This window comes from Dipteris shenzhenensis, chromosome 12 (assembly GCF_047967505.1).
Source record: "Dipteris shenzhenensis isolate YYH24624 ecotype China chromosome 12, Dip_SZ_1.0, whole genome shotgun sequence".
NCBI lineage: Eukaryota > Viridiplantae > Streptophyta > Polypodiopsida > Gleicheniales > Dipteridaceae > Dipteris > Dipteris shenzhenensis.
In genome coordinates this window covers 53,964,561-53,979,254 of record NC_141607.1, presented here as the reverse complement: position 1 = coordinate 53,979,254, position 14,694 = coordinate 53,964,561, and the positions used below count along the sequence as shown (strand labels likewise).

General features: G+C 41.7%; 1 protein-coding gene across 1 annotated transcript in view; it reads right to left on the bottom strand.

The window, feature by feature from the left end:
* The window catches only part of LOC147896399 (uncharacterized), a 47,501-nt gene extending 43,336 nt beyond the window's left edge, over positions 1-4,165 (bottom strand). The window contains exons 1-4 of the mRNA XM_087382333.1: positions 2,680-4,165; positions 1,515-1,991; positions 974-1,275; positions 81-848 (exon numbers count right to left, since the gene is read on the bottom strand). Coding sequence (XP_087238459.1) covers positions 81-848; positions 974-1,275; positions 1,515-1,991; positions 2,680-4,024 — 2,892 coding nt within the window. The 5' untranslated portion in view covers positions 4,025-4,165. The remainder of the gene's footprint in view (positions 1-80; positions 849-973; positions 1,276-1,514; positions 1,992-2,679) is intronic.
* Positions 4,166-14,694: the final 10,529 nt, after the last annotated feature.

Here is a 14,694-nt window from a genome sequence, read left to right as displayed (position 1 = left end):
TGATTCATCTGGCTAATCACACAGATAATAAGCTCTCAAAAACAAACCCGATATTTATGAACGAAGTTCAGCAAGAGCACCTTTTGTATATGATTCACATTGTTTGCCATCACAGACTCCCGCTGCAGGGAATGTGCCAGAATTCCTGTTGGTAGAGCTGAGGCCTTTGGAGTCTGTGGGTCTATGGCTGATGTGTCACTGCTTTGAACTGCTTGAGTAACCATCATTCCATCAAAGTCACCATCTAATCTTTGAACAATAGGATTTTGTATCGCTGTATCGGGTGCAGCAGCCCCACAGGCCCTCCAATCAAAAGAGCTTTTTGCACCAGAATTGCTTGCATCTGACTGCACAAACCGTGACTTGGCATCTGCAAACTCATCTCCATCTGATGGCTGACAACATTCCACCATAATATCAAGCAGTAAATCAACAATGGCCTGCTGAAGAACCTTCACTCCCATCAGCAGATTCATTAAGCTTGGAGATGTAGCCTCCCCCTTCCCATTACCTTTCTTTGTCCCATTGGCAGCTGAGGAGGACAACTTTGTGGGAAGGAGTAGCCGTTTAACTTTGGCTGGATCATCAAGATACACACGCAGGCCTGTAAGGAAAGCTGCTATAGCCCCAGCATCCATCAACAGCTTCTCCCTAAGAGTGACCTGCAGCTGTGAAGGATCTAAAAGCAGCGGTGGGTTGTCACCATAGCTCAGATGAAAACCAGCTCTGGCAAGCAGATTTCTAAAAATGTCCTCCTCGTCCCCACTTATACCCTCACTATCATCGGAATCCAACAGTTCATCAGGGTCTGTCGAGATGGCATCTTGCTCTTCGTCAGACATCATCACCTAATCCAGTATCAAGCCAAGCCATTGACAATAAATGAATATGTGTTGTGCCACCTATTACATAAGATAATGATGCATGCAATATCCACATGAATACAAGAGAATCACAAGCCAGTAAGACACACCTCGAGATCAGAGAACTCAAACCAAGGGCAACAATCCAGAATCTCGCAGGAAAATACTACGGTATCACGTACAAGAAACCCTGCATCTGGTTCCACCATTTCAGAAACCTTCATAAACTGCAGGACTGAATTGTTCCAAGTCTTTGTACAGATGGATGATTCTTTCCACACTGTTCTGTCAGCATGCTTTTGATTGACAACAGCCATTCGATATCTGACCCAAAAGTTCCTGTCCAGGTCAGCTCCTACAGACTGGTCGCTTTCTAAGTATATACATAAAGTATCAAATGACTCATAAACACCTGCATCGAAAGAAAACCAGCTAAGCACACGACAAAGGTCTGAAGAGCCCTAGAAACACAGCTTTGCGGACAGGATGTGCACACAAAATCACGATCCACTTTTGTAAAAAACAAAATCGGATTGCAGTGAGGTGCAACCATAAGGAGTGAACTCCAAGAAAATCAAAGGAGCTAAGGAAAGTAAAGTGACAGAAAAATAATATCCTGCTACATGCAGGGACTGGATGGTAAAGATGTACCAATCCGCAGCTCACAGCCGGCAGCTTGGAAAAACTTGCTGAAGATCTTGCGAGTTTCCATAATTTCTTTGAATGCAAGAAAATTCTCGACTCGCCAAGTGAATGTACCCCTATGCAGAATCCTACCACTTTCAGTCCCCAAGACAGTGGCAGATGACTCGTCAGCATCTATGAATTCTTGCATAGTAGAAGCCTCCTTGAGAATCAGAACCTCAGCTGAAAAGACTACAGTGTCCTGTACAAGGAAACCAGAGTCTTGATCGAAGAGGCTTGTCAATGTAACAAACTCTCGCCAGCCCCAATCCTTGGCTGCCTTGGAATATCTATTCTGAGATTCTTTTGTCACAGACCGATCATCTGCGCGTTGATTGACAACTGAGAGCCGATGGCTAACAAAGCAACTCCAATCAGCTGCAGTATTTCGGGGATCTGTAACCTCTAAAAACATGGACAAGTGGCATGGCGGTTGCGACTGTCCTGGTGAACCAAAATAAAGCACCGCAGTGAGCACATATTGCATGTAAGGACTAGGAATCTTTTTAAATATTGGCTAGATATGACAATCTAGCTTTTCCAAGGCTACTGAGTTGTTCCCATTAAAACTAGAAAAAAACATTTCTTCATTTCAAAAAACTCCACATGGAGTACATTCCACAACCTCGGTGGGAAAGAATTTCTATGGGCAAGAATCCAACGCAATTAATACCAAGCAAGGCTAGTGAGCACATAATTTTGTGTCCTGCTTATGCAAATGCAGGTAGCAAAGATGAGGCTGAGCTTACGTGCTTGGATTGGCAACAACACACCACAAGCATTTGAGGGAATTTCACATTCACCCAGCCTTGCAACATTACAAACCACAGAGCAGGACCCAAAAAGGCTTATCATAAGTTAAGTGCTCCACAAGAAGTTGACATTCACCAATATCTAGCAAATGTTTATTTTGCCACAAGGCAATGAAAAGCCTACAGATGCCAAGATTAGTTAAGGTAGTGACAAGACTGTAGGATTCCAATGTCTCTGAAATATTGACTCATGTATAAAACTTCAGATCAAGGAAACTGCCCGACCAAGTTTCCAGATGACCCATATACGGAAATTCTGTTTCAAATAAAAGAAACAATTGCAGCAGCATGAGTACCGTTGATGATATTAGATTACCCACCTCTTGGATAGACAATGAGTCTGCAATCCCGATTTCCAACCTTAAATCGCCTGCTCTTGATACATAACCCCGTGATTTTCCGCTTCTTGAGAAGGTCCTTAAGCCTTGTAAAATTTTCAATTTTCCAAATGAACTTCCCTTGATGCCCATCTGATTTTTTGGCTCCTGCTCTTCCGCTGCCGCTTAAAGGACCCAGGTTCTTAGAGAACGTGCTAACTTCTTTGATGACGTGAAAAGAAGCAGTGAATACTGCAGTGTCATCTACAAGATATCCCATCTCTGGTGCTACAAAATCTGACATTTTCATATAATCATTCCAACCCAGGCTGGTATTATCCCCACTTTTGTTATCAGCGGCAAACCGACCGTAGGAGTCCCTAAGCATATGATTTGATCCTGCTTTCTGGTTTAGTACAGACATGCGAAAGAGGCACCAGCAGCTGCGTTCCGATGAAGCTGACTTTTCCGTGTCCTTGCTTTCCAAGCACATGGATAGGTATTCGATGCTACTAACAGAAGATTGATACACGCTGAGCCGAAGATTGCATTCTCCAGCAGGGAAAACGGGACTCATAATCTTCTGTGTTTTAATCATCTCTTTGAAGAGGGACAAGTTGTACACTTTCCAGCTAAATTTCCCACTTAGAACTTCTGGCATTGGGCCCATCATGGATTGCAGGTCGTTATCCCTTGAAAATGATACAGACTCGTGTAAAACCAAGATCTCTGCGGTAATTAACACCGTGTCATTGATCAGGAATCCCGCTTTAGGATCCAGAACCGTTGAAGAAGGAGTGAAGTCGCACCAGCCGTGGGACTTCTTCTTTCCTGAGAAACGATGCCACGAATCTCTCTGGATGGATTTTCCCTCATCTCTCTGATTGACTACGCATAATCTATAGCTAGCAAAACAATCCCACTTGGATGATGATGAACCCCGAGGATCCATGACTTGCAAATAGATGGACAAATAACCTGGCAGTGCTTGCGTGTCCCCCCTGGGATAAACCAAAAGTCTGCAATCGTAACCCCCCACCTCGAAGTAACGGCTCCATAATGCCCGTGCCTTCATCTTGGCAAACTGCACGATCGTCCACTTGCAGACAGCCGCATACTCACCGCGCTTCTCTACGACAACGGACTCCTGCCCACCTTCTCGGGGCTCATCTGCATGCTCTCCGCCTCGGGCAACGCTCTTTTCGGATCGACCAGGGATGACAGGATTCTCGGAGGCACAAAGAGAGGAAGAAGTGGCCTGCTGGGTGGTATCTTCAGCGTGCTGTTTGGAGGAGGAGGAGGAGGAAGAGGAAGAGGAGGAGGAAGCTACTGCTGCACCTCTTTTCATCGCTAGCAAGGGCAAGGAAGGGATGCAGCAACAAGCAGAATGGCAATCAAGGGCGGTCTCAAGGGGCGGTCTGCATCTTCATCTTCATGCCCAAATAGGGGAGTCAAATGAATGAATACCCAAATGAGCAATAGCAATGGGAATGGCTTATGCACAAAGTTGTTCCTCTTACTCAAAAAGGGTGTAGCATACCACTCATATTTATTGATGTTCTCTCCGATATCATCTATTATGTGCTTTGCATGCACCTCCTCTCAAACGCATGGAAGGGGTTTCCCTCATGCCTCTCCTCATCAATTCCCCACATGATGCCTTCTCAACAGCGCCATGCCTGCATAGCGCCATGCCTGCATAGTGCCATGCCTGCATCACAATTTTCCTTATGTGGCACACGAGATTCTGTGCCGCCCAAGAATGATGGATTCTTAAGCTACCAAGTCGCCTATGTGGTAGCCAGATGGTTGACATCTCCACTTGAGTTTCCATTCGGAGGTCTCTCACTTCTCTCTCCTTAGCACTCATCCTCCTCCTCTGTGATTACCATTAGATGTAGTGTCGACCATTGGCAATAATGGCTATTGTGTCACCTGTAAGGCCTCTTGCAAAGAGGTGGCTCTCTATGACAAGGGAAATCTGATCAAGGGGCCTTACAAGATAAAAAAGATGGTGTTTGATGGAAGCCAAGAATTGTGATATTAAGCAAGGATATAGCTGTGAGATTCATCAAGTCTTCGATTTCAGTAACAGATATCATGCCAATAGCTGTGGTGCAAGTTTGAGATCAATCTAACTTATGGATAAAAGTCATGACTAAGGTGATTGTCACACTCGACGAGCAAGGTAGTCTTTTGGCAACCAATTCCTTGATCAATATATAGGGCGATCTTGGAGAATGTAGCTACAAAGAGCAGAATTTGACTACCTACAAATTGGCAAGAGCAAATTTTCGACCTAGCACAAGCAAAGGCAATAAGTGCTCTAAAAGGATAGACATCAAAATTTCACAAGGCAAATCCACAATTTAAATAGGGACACATGATGCCCAACCTTGACTTGAAATAGGCTTCATCCCTATGCATCCCTCCTACCAAGGCTAGGCACATCAAAAGACCTCTCCAAAACACACTTAAACGACAAAAAGGAATGCATGCTCAAAGTGTATAGAGCCATGAAGAATGGTAAGTGGACAAATTCCTAACCTATCTCGCATAGTAGTTCTTGACCTATGGAAATGGTAAGATGTGGTAGCTTGTGCACCTTTCTCTAAAGTATATATATTATACTTTTTACAAGACTCTTGACAACAAATAATGGGGTCTCCTAAGAGTGACACTTGGGAAGCATTGATTCAACCACTAAAGGTCACATGCACTAACATCATGGAAACATGCTTGATCGCATTTGAAAAAGTGTCTAAAGAGGAAGCATACATTTTGTGATCATTATAGAGGTGATGTCTTAGAAGTGAAGGAAGAGGGTGCTTCCAATGACATGTAGTTGAGGCCCAGCAAGGAGGTCTTCTAATTATCACAAGGTCTTGTGGAGGATGTAAAATTGCACCATGTTCATATAGTGCACATAAGAGAGATGACATCAATATGCCCTTAGTGTATAGGTAGAGTGTGAAGAGATCATTAGGGTTCTCCAAGTAAGAGTTGTGTATATGTCTTTGGATTCATCATCTTGCTCAATGGAGAGAGCCTATATTGTATATCATCCTTGTGTGTGGAGGCTACCTTCTCCTCTTATCTCTCTCATGTCTCCCACCTTCCCACACTGTCTCAATGAATCTTGTTCAATGCATGAGTTTTCAAGATTATCCTCCTATTGGGAGACTTTGATGCAAGGATTGAGATGGGCACATGTTTGGAAAATTTGGGCTCCCAACCAAACTTACTAGCTCAATTGGATCCATTCTAATTGTGGGAGTCATATACATGAGTGGGCACTAAGCAAGCACCATAGATGCTACAAATGCATTTCCACCATGGGCCTCATGCCTTATCATGCTCTTATGACATTCTCTCTATGCACCCTCTTTCTCTCTCCTTTGCATGCCCTTTTAGTTTTTGAGCAAAAAATGTTTTTTGTATTATGTCTAAAAGACAAGATATAACCATGTCAAGTTCCCTTTACACCTGGTTCAACTAGTAAACAAAAGAAGAAGAAAACAAATGCATATCCTACATCAGTTATAGATTGACGGACTGTTGGTTTAACTTTAAAATCCTTGATCAAAGCCTTGCCATCTCTGTAGACAGCCCATTTGCCTTCTCATCTTCGAGTCAAGGGTTGAAGGGCTACAGGTGTGGATTGCAAAAGAATCAGCTAAGGAACAAAAGCTCAAAACTTGCATGCCCTTTTATCATGAAGATGTTGTTTGTATGATGTGATGAACCTTCTCCTTGACCTCCCCCTCTTCCTAGGGTGCACTCAAGGCTGCTTGGATGATGGAGAATAGCTCTTACGAGAGCTCCATCTTAAGAACTTCGGATTTGTTTGAATTTTCATGTAGTTTTTTCATTTTTTGCATGTTGGATATTGTCTTGTCTCAATATTAAATACAAGATGATGTTAGAAACATTCTATTAACAATGTTACATCACTTCATGGAAGCCTCAAATCTTGGCAAGCATTGGATCATCCAACGCATGAATGTCTTCATTGATTAAAAGGGCATCCATTAGCACATATGGTGAACTCATACTTTAGCTAGGTTGCACAATCATCTTCTAGAGGTACACATTTTGTGCCTCACCTTTGAGCATATTCCACAAGAGGAGCACAGTTGTGCCTCTTCAAAGGATGCAATATTAATCCCAATTACATGTTTGTGCCATACCTTCAAAAATCTTTTGTGTACTAGAGTACAATTGGGGACTCTAAGTTTATCTTGGTCGTTTGGTACTTCTTGATCACAACCCAATTTTTGGCTAGTATATGTATCATCATGGTGTCACTTACCCTTGCAACAACTACAAAGATCATCAATTTGAATGAATATACTTCTCATGCTTAGCTTTATATTTGGCTTATTTTCACTCATTATAGTCTCTTGGATGTGAGATTCCTTCATCTTTTGAGACACTATGTAGAGCATCCCCCCCCCATTTAAGATATCGTCTCACACTTAGGGGATAATGATATGATAAAGGCATAATCCCCACACAATCATTGGACCTTGACATTGCTATTTTTGCTAAGAGGACCTATGAATAAATGGTCAAAGGGAAGAGGATAAATTTTTATGGCAACCACATGCAATGAAATGCTTCCTTGCTGACACAACCTTCTTCCACAAAAATTGCACATCGGCATATCAAGCGTCCTAGATTGGGAAGATTAAGCGACTCTAGGATAAAAATATATGTCTCTTGATCTAAGGCTACATAACTTTTGAAATTGCTTCGAGGTTTGTTGAGTTTCCTTTCCTATGTTATATGATGCCATTTACGTTACCCCATACTTCTATGCCAAGAAGATAGCAGAGTTCTCCCACATCTCTCATGCCAGACTTACATGTCTGTCACTACTTGACTCATAAAAGAGTTGACCATTACAACCTATGCTGATAATATTGCTAACATAGAGCACATTGTGTTGTCCTTTTGATGTAGAATCACAAATTAAAATTTGATGGTTGAAATCCCATTCTAAGAAATGATTACGAATCCATGCATTCCATCCCCTTAATGCCTACTTTTGTCCATACAAGAATTTGAGCAACCTGCAAACTTTGTTCTCTTGACATTTGATCACATATCCTTCTAGCCATTTCATATATTTTTCATCTACGTAAGGAACTTTTGACAACCATTTGAGGAATAGGACAATAAAAGATGAGAAGCAAGAAAACATGATGCAAAATCTTAGAAATATGTTCTCACTAGATATAATGATGAAATAAAAGATTACCCCACTTATTGTATGCTATCAAATGATAGTTGCCAATCCCTAGAGATGTTATTGTTGATGTATCAAGCAACCAGTGGCACAAATGAAAATTCCAGTCACAGACTCAATTTGTTGAGTCTCATTCTCAATGGGAGTTACTCGTGGGCAATTTTACTATAGTGGTAAACCCATTATCCATATAACCAAAGTTAATAAAGGACAATTCCACTCACAAAGTCACTTTGTTGGGTCTCACTCTCAAGGCGAGCAACTAGTGCACAATTTTACTATAGAGGTAAACCCATTATGCATGTAGTACATTGGTTTTTTTTTACAAAGCTTGAAATGTCAAGTGTAGAGTTAAACGTCCATGATAGATAAACATATTGAAAAAGGCAACCAAATATAAATAGATGTAAGCCTATCATACATGTAACTAAATTGAATACGGAGTACATTCAAAGTTTTTTTGCATAGCTTAAAGGTGAAGCATAGGGATAAAAGTCCTTGATAGATAAAAATATACATAAAACCAATTACTTCTCAAAAAGTTACACAAGACTCGATGTGACAAGCAATAATGGATGAGGAACATAAAGCCACTGTGGATAATCAAGCATTGCAAACAAGTATACAATGGGTTGCAAGCACATTTATAGAGTTATAGTCAAATTGGCAAGTGCAAAATGAGGCTTGAAGCAAAAGGATCTACATGGATGTGGAGAATTCAATCGTCAGAGAGTCTACATTCACATGAGTAAGCCTTCATGAAGAATTTTATACGGATTAGTAATATGATTTTATCCCTAGACAATAATATTTTTAATCAAAACTCTTAAATCTTCTATGCTCCAAAGAAAACTCTTAACCAATGAAATGCTAGCATTGATGCATTCTACACCATCTTGCTTTTAAGACATCTTCAATAGATCTATCTATTTATATTCTCAAAATAGGGCAAGCATTGTTTTCATTGTCCTTAAGATAATTTGAATAGCTACTTGGTAATATCAATGCAAACTTGCATCAAAATTCTACATGAAGAATAACGTCATTACTTTCTTGGAATAGAAATTGAGACCAAATAGCCAAAATTAGGCTCGCTCAAACAAAATATGCCAAAAAGCATTTACATCAATTGATGTCTCTGTTTGAATCCAATGTGGAGCATGCGTAGTATGCCAACTCTCCAGACATCAAGGTGTAAGAGTTCTGCCACTCAAGATCAACATAGATCCGAGGGCAATTCCTCTCTACTGTCATCAAACCAAACATTATAAGTTTCTTCACAATAGAGGTGTAGTCAAGCTATGCTTTGTGCCTTCAGAAAATCTTTGCACTATTTGTCAAATGTTTGCAAAACAATATCATTGCACTGGCAACATGGTCCTGGACACGGGTAACATAGCCAACTCCTATGTAACATCTTATGTCTTGATTCTAGCACAGGTTTTCCAATGTACATGAACCGACTACCCTTTTCCTCATTGCTTGCAACATGATCATGGACCTAGGTAACATAGCCAAATCCTAGGTAACATTTGGTCATAAGCGATAGGATCACTAGATATTTGGAGATAAGGGAAGATTTGTCAAGCTCTAGGGGGTCATTGATAGCCTCCTAACAAAGAACTCCATGTCAAGGACTAAGAATCCACTCATGACTTCTATTAATTTCCATCTTGAATTTCCTCAGCCCCTCCACATTTTCCTCCACTTCTATGCCCACTACTTCAATAACTCCCTCGCTTAGTGATAGTAGGCAAGCTTGAAGCCCAAGGCCAACTAGCAATGCTCGTATGCATGCATCTAATGATGATACCTGTGTCTCTCTCTCTCTCTCTCTCTCTCTCTCTCTCTCTCACTCTCTCTCTCTCTCTCTCTCTCTCTCTCTCTCTCTCTCTCTCTCTCTCTCTCATTTTCCATGGTGGAGCCAAACTCTCATTGCATTGGTCTCCATGTTGTTCCATATGTGTGTAACTTGATGTCTGGAGCATGTAAAACATAAAAGGCAATGAGTAAACGCGAGGGAGTGAGGGAAAGTGTAGAAGGGGCAAATAGGTGGAGGGAGGTTAGAAAGTTATGGGATAAGGGGGAGGATAGGGTGTGGGTGGTGGGAGGAGACTATCCATGCCCATAGGTCTCCTTCCCTCATTCCTCCACCATCTCTTCTCTCCTCTCTCATTGCTGCCCTTACCTCCCCTCCCCTTCCCTCTCCACTCTCCTCTTTCCTTTCTTCCCTTATTCCACCTTAAAAGTTCCTCCCTTGTAGTCTTTGCCTAACTTGACCCAACTTTTACTAGTGAAATGGTCCCTATAGAGTTCCTTTTAGGAAATCATTTTTGCACCCTTTAGCCTTATAGTAAATCTAAAGAGATAAAAGTTCCCAATAGAATGCTAGTCGAGGAGACCATCTAGTGGGTTGAAAGAGGCCGAGGTTGTAGAGCATGACAGTCACTTCAACTGACAATGGTCTTGGCAGTGTGGTTACATTGTTAGCAAACAATCTCATTGTGGCAATGGTTGTGGCATTGTGGCCCCATTCTGGTGTGCATTGAAAAACAATGTCATGCATCACTAGGGCCACCATACTTAGTAAATAAATTATTATTTCCCCCTCCTTTTCTTGTGTTCCTAGTTTCCTCTTAAAGAACAAGTTTGATGCACCACTCCTATTGCTTTTTCTCCATCTCCACCTCCACCTCTCCCTACATTATGTCCATCCATCATTCCCCTCCACTATGGACTGCTAACATTTCCCATCAATAGTGCCCCCCCCGGTCTATTCTCCCCTTTACAATATCCCTCCAACTACACCCCCACCTCCACCTCCACCTCCCTTATTTCTTTCCACCTCTACCTTCATCGTAGCCCTTCATTGTGGGTCTTCACATTCCCCTCCCTCGTGGACTCTTTCCCATTCTCAATATTTATGTCTTAAAGTAAGCACCCAAATTTTGGTATAGCAAAATGGACAAATATTTTGCTAATGAAGTGCAATGCAAACCATACTATCTACTACAAAGTTCAAGGGAAAGACATCACTATTATACTTTTGTATGTAGATGATCTGATTGTGACAAGAAGCAATGATAGCTTCATGAGCAAACTGAAACAAGACTTATCTACAGAGTTCGACATGAAAGATCTTGGACTTATGCACTATTGTCTTGGTATTGAGTTTTGGAGAGACTTAGACAACACCTTCATGAGCTAGCTAGAATATGTGGACAATCTCCTGAAGAAATTTCATATGGCAGATTGCAAGATTGTAGCCACTCCCATGGAACAAAGTTTGAAACTTACCAAAGATCCAGAAAAGCCTACAATCAATGACAATTATTATCAGCAGCTCATCAGATCTCTTATACATCTGACTATCATAAGGCCAGATCTTTGTTACATAGTAAGTTCACTTGCACAATTCATGGCAAATCCAAGACAGTCTCATTGGACTCAGCAAAAAGAGTCTTGAGATACATTAGAGGTACAAGATAGTTTGGAATAGAATATAGAGGAAGTCATCCAAGGTTGCATGGATACTATGATAGTGACTATGTTGGAGCTCATGAGACCAAGAGATCCACACAAGGATATGCATTTTTCCTTAGTGAGGGTGCTATATCATGCTTGGTAAAGAAACAGTCAACTATTTCTTTGTCTTCAACTAAAGCAGAATATAGGGCACTCACAATAGGTGCATGTGAGGCTATATGGATTAGAGACTATTATCACAAACAGGTTACTTTGATGAGACAAAGCCAAAAACAATATGCTGTGATAATCAATTGGCTCAAGCATTGGCCAAGAATCCAATATATCACTCTAGGACAAAGCACATTGATGTCAAATAGGACTTCATCAGAGAAAGAGTGTTACTTGGTGACATCACACTGCAATAATGTGATAGCAAAGAAAATGTTGCAGACATCTTTACCAAACCACTTGGCAAAGATCTTTTTGAGAAGCACTGACAAGCTCTTGGTTTGACGCAGAGGAAGGACATTTCCAGCAAATGGGTGTGATGGAATATAATGCTTAGTCCTTCGATTCACTTCATGATGTTGATCTTGAGGGAAGGTGTTGAGGAACCATCTCAACATCATGTGATCGTATGTGCATAGCACTAACCCAAAAGAGTGCTAAAAAGGAAAGGGTTGGAAACCGTAACCCTAACCCTAAAGGGGTTTGTATATATTCTTTATTTTCAACTAAATCTAGTGTACATCTAGTCATTTGTGGTGTGCTCTCTAACTATGCCCTCTCTCCTCATCTCCACTCTTCTCCTCTCCTCTCTCCATATTTGTTTGTTCCATGAGATAGGATATGGCATCATTGCATGGGGCTATGTGTGATTGATTATGCAAGTTTGTAGGCCAAAAAGGGGAAGAGAAGTGTGTTGCCAAAACTGGCATCTACTATTTTGTGTCTAGAATTTTGAGATCAATAGTATATCCATAGAAAGAGGATGTTGAATGGCACAATCTTGAGTGCTTACGTCACAAATGTTAGCAATTTCCAAAACCTTTCTTTTGTCCATGTAAGCTGAATAATGTAAACAATGCATTGATAAGGTGGAAGACCTATGTGTATGCCACTAACAAAGTTGTATACAAGAAAATAACTCCATCCACCATCATCCCAACTATCTTGCACAACTTAAAGGTTTTTATCACCGATAATTTTTGTAGTTATTGGTTGAACTCTCAATTTAAAGAGTGCATCAAAAGTCAATTGTATATTTTTTAGAGAATTATATTTTAACGTGCAGAATGAATTCTACTTGATGCATTGGCATAATGACCAATGTTGAGAGTTCACGCTCAACATCATGTGATCATGTGTGCATAGCACCATCATGTGATCATATGTGCATAGCACTAACCTTATAGAGTGCTATAAAGGAAAGGGTTCGATCCCCTAACCCTAACCCTAACCCTAACCCTAAATGGGTTTGTATATATTCTATTTTTTCAACTAAATCTAGTGTACAATTAGTCATTTGTGGTTTGCTCTCTAGTTGTGCCCTCTCTCCTCATCTCCACTCTTCTCCTCTCCCCTCTTCATATTTTGTCATGGTATCATAGCTCCCTTGCCTTCCGTTGAGGCATTGAGATCCTTGTGAGAAAGATTGTGAGATTGAGAGTTCTCGAGTGTCCTTGTGAGAGTTCACTTCCGTAGAGAATTTTCGTTCATTGGAAGAATTTCCATCCATTGGTATGAGAGATTTCCGTTCTCTCTTAAGTGTTTGTGATTTCACTTCATAGTCGTGTGTGTGTGTGTGAGAGAGAGAGAAAGAGATAAAGAGTTTAATGCTCTTAGTGGAGAAAATCTAGTAGTAGTGCCTTCCTCCAAAGGCCATGCAAGAGCCAGCTCTCCAAAGGCTACTCAGATGGCTAGCCAAGCTCCATAGCCAAGACAAACTTCTCGGCTCTCCAGTGATTGAAGATCAGCAGGCACATACGTGACTCCAAGTGGCTACTCTAGCACGGCCAGCACCTTCTGCTCCCTCAGCTCCAAATAGCCAAGTCCAAAGCAACAAGCTTGCCTCTCCAACAAGTGCATGCAAGCTCCCAACTGGCTCAACAATGGCTCAAAGGCCAATGACTTCTACTTAGTTGTGCCTCGATCGGCTTAGGCCTTCAGATCCCACAATGGTTGACGGCTCCCTCTTCATTGCAAAGCCACCAAGCAGCTTAGCATCCATGCGCAAGACATAAGGGATGCATACATAAAGCCTTTAATGCTAGGCCCTTCTCTCTTCTATTCCAGCAGTCGCCTTGCTATCCAACCAAGGGCTCCTTCACGGCGTCAACAGCTGCTCCTAATGGCTTCTTCTCCAGCATCGCTGTTGACAAAATCTACACCGCTGACGAACTCTACATGAGCATCAAAGCCTAAGGGCTAGCCTCCGCCTCTCGCCTTGTCCATAACCATACGGACTCTCCAACTATGATAGAGTTCTAGCCATCAACTCATGCCCTGTGCTCTTGGATGCAGTGAAAAGCATGATCTTGTGATCGGTCGTGGCTTCATCGTCGCCATTCAACACCGAGTACCGTAGCTTCATCGTCACCGTTGCCATCTCTCTGCACCTCTATCTCTCTCTACTTTTCTCTCTTTCTATGTAGGACATGTGGCATATAAGCTCTTTCCACGGTTAGAAAGTAACCTTGAGTTTAGTATCTTGCTTGGTCAGTAGACTACCACGTGGCGACCCTATCCACAACGCCACATTAGTAGGCCACATCATCCTGCCAACTCAATAGCCACATCATCATTGACACATCATCTACCACGTCACTTGTGCCATGTCATCAGTGCCACATCATCAATGCCACATCACTTGTGCCACATCATTTGCCACATCATCTGCCACGTCCTGTGCAACATCATTTGCCATGTCATCTACCACATCATCAATGACATGTCATCTACCATGTCATCATTGCCATGTCATCTGCTGACATCAAATGATAGATCGCCATAGAGGGGATGCTTTGAATTTCCCCAAGTTGCCAATCTAAGCCATGCCCGAAATTCTCGACTAGTACCTACTCGGAGTCAGTCCATACGCTCACATACGGTTTCACATCATTACATTACCTAAAACCTTACCTTCATCAGTTCAGTGAGCAGACTTCAGAGAGTACAAAGGCATTGCATATTGTTTTCAGTGGGCAGATAGCACTTGATTTCACACACACATGCCACCATTGTAAAGCCTATTCGGCTATCTCACGGCATCGTGCACATCATTTCAGCCTTGTAAAGCC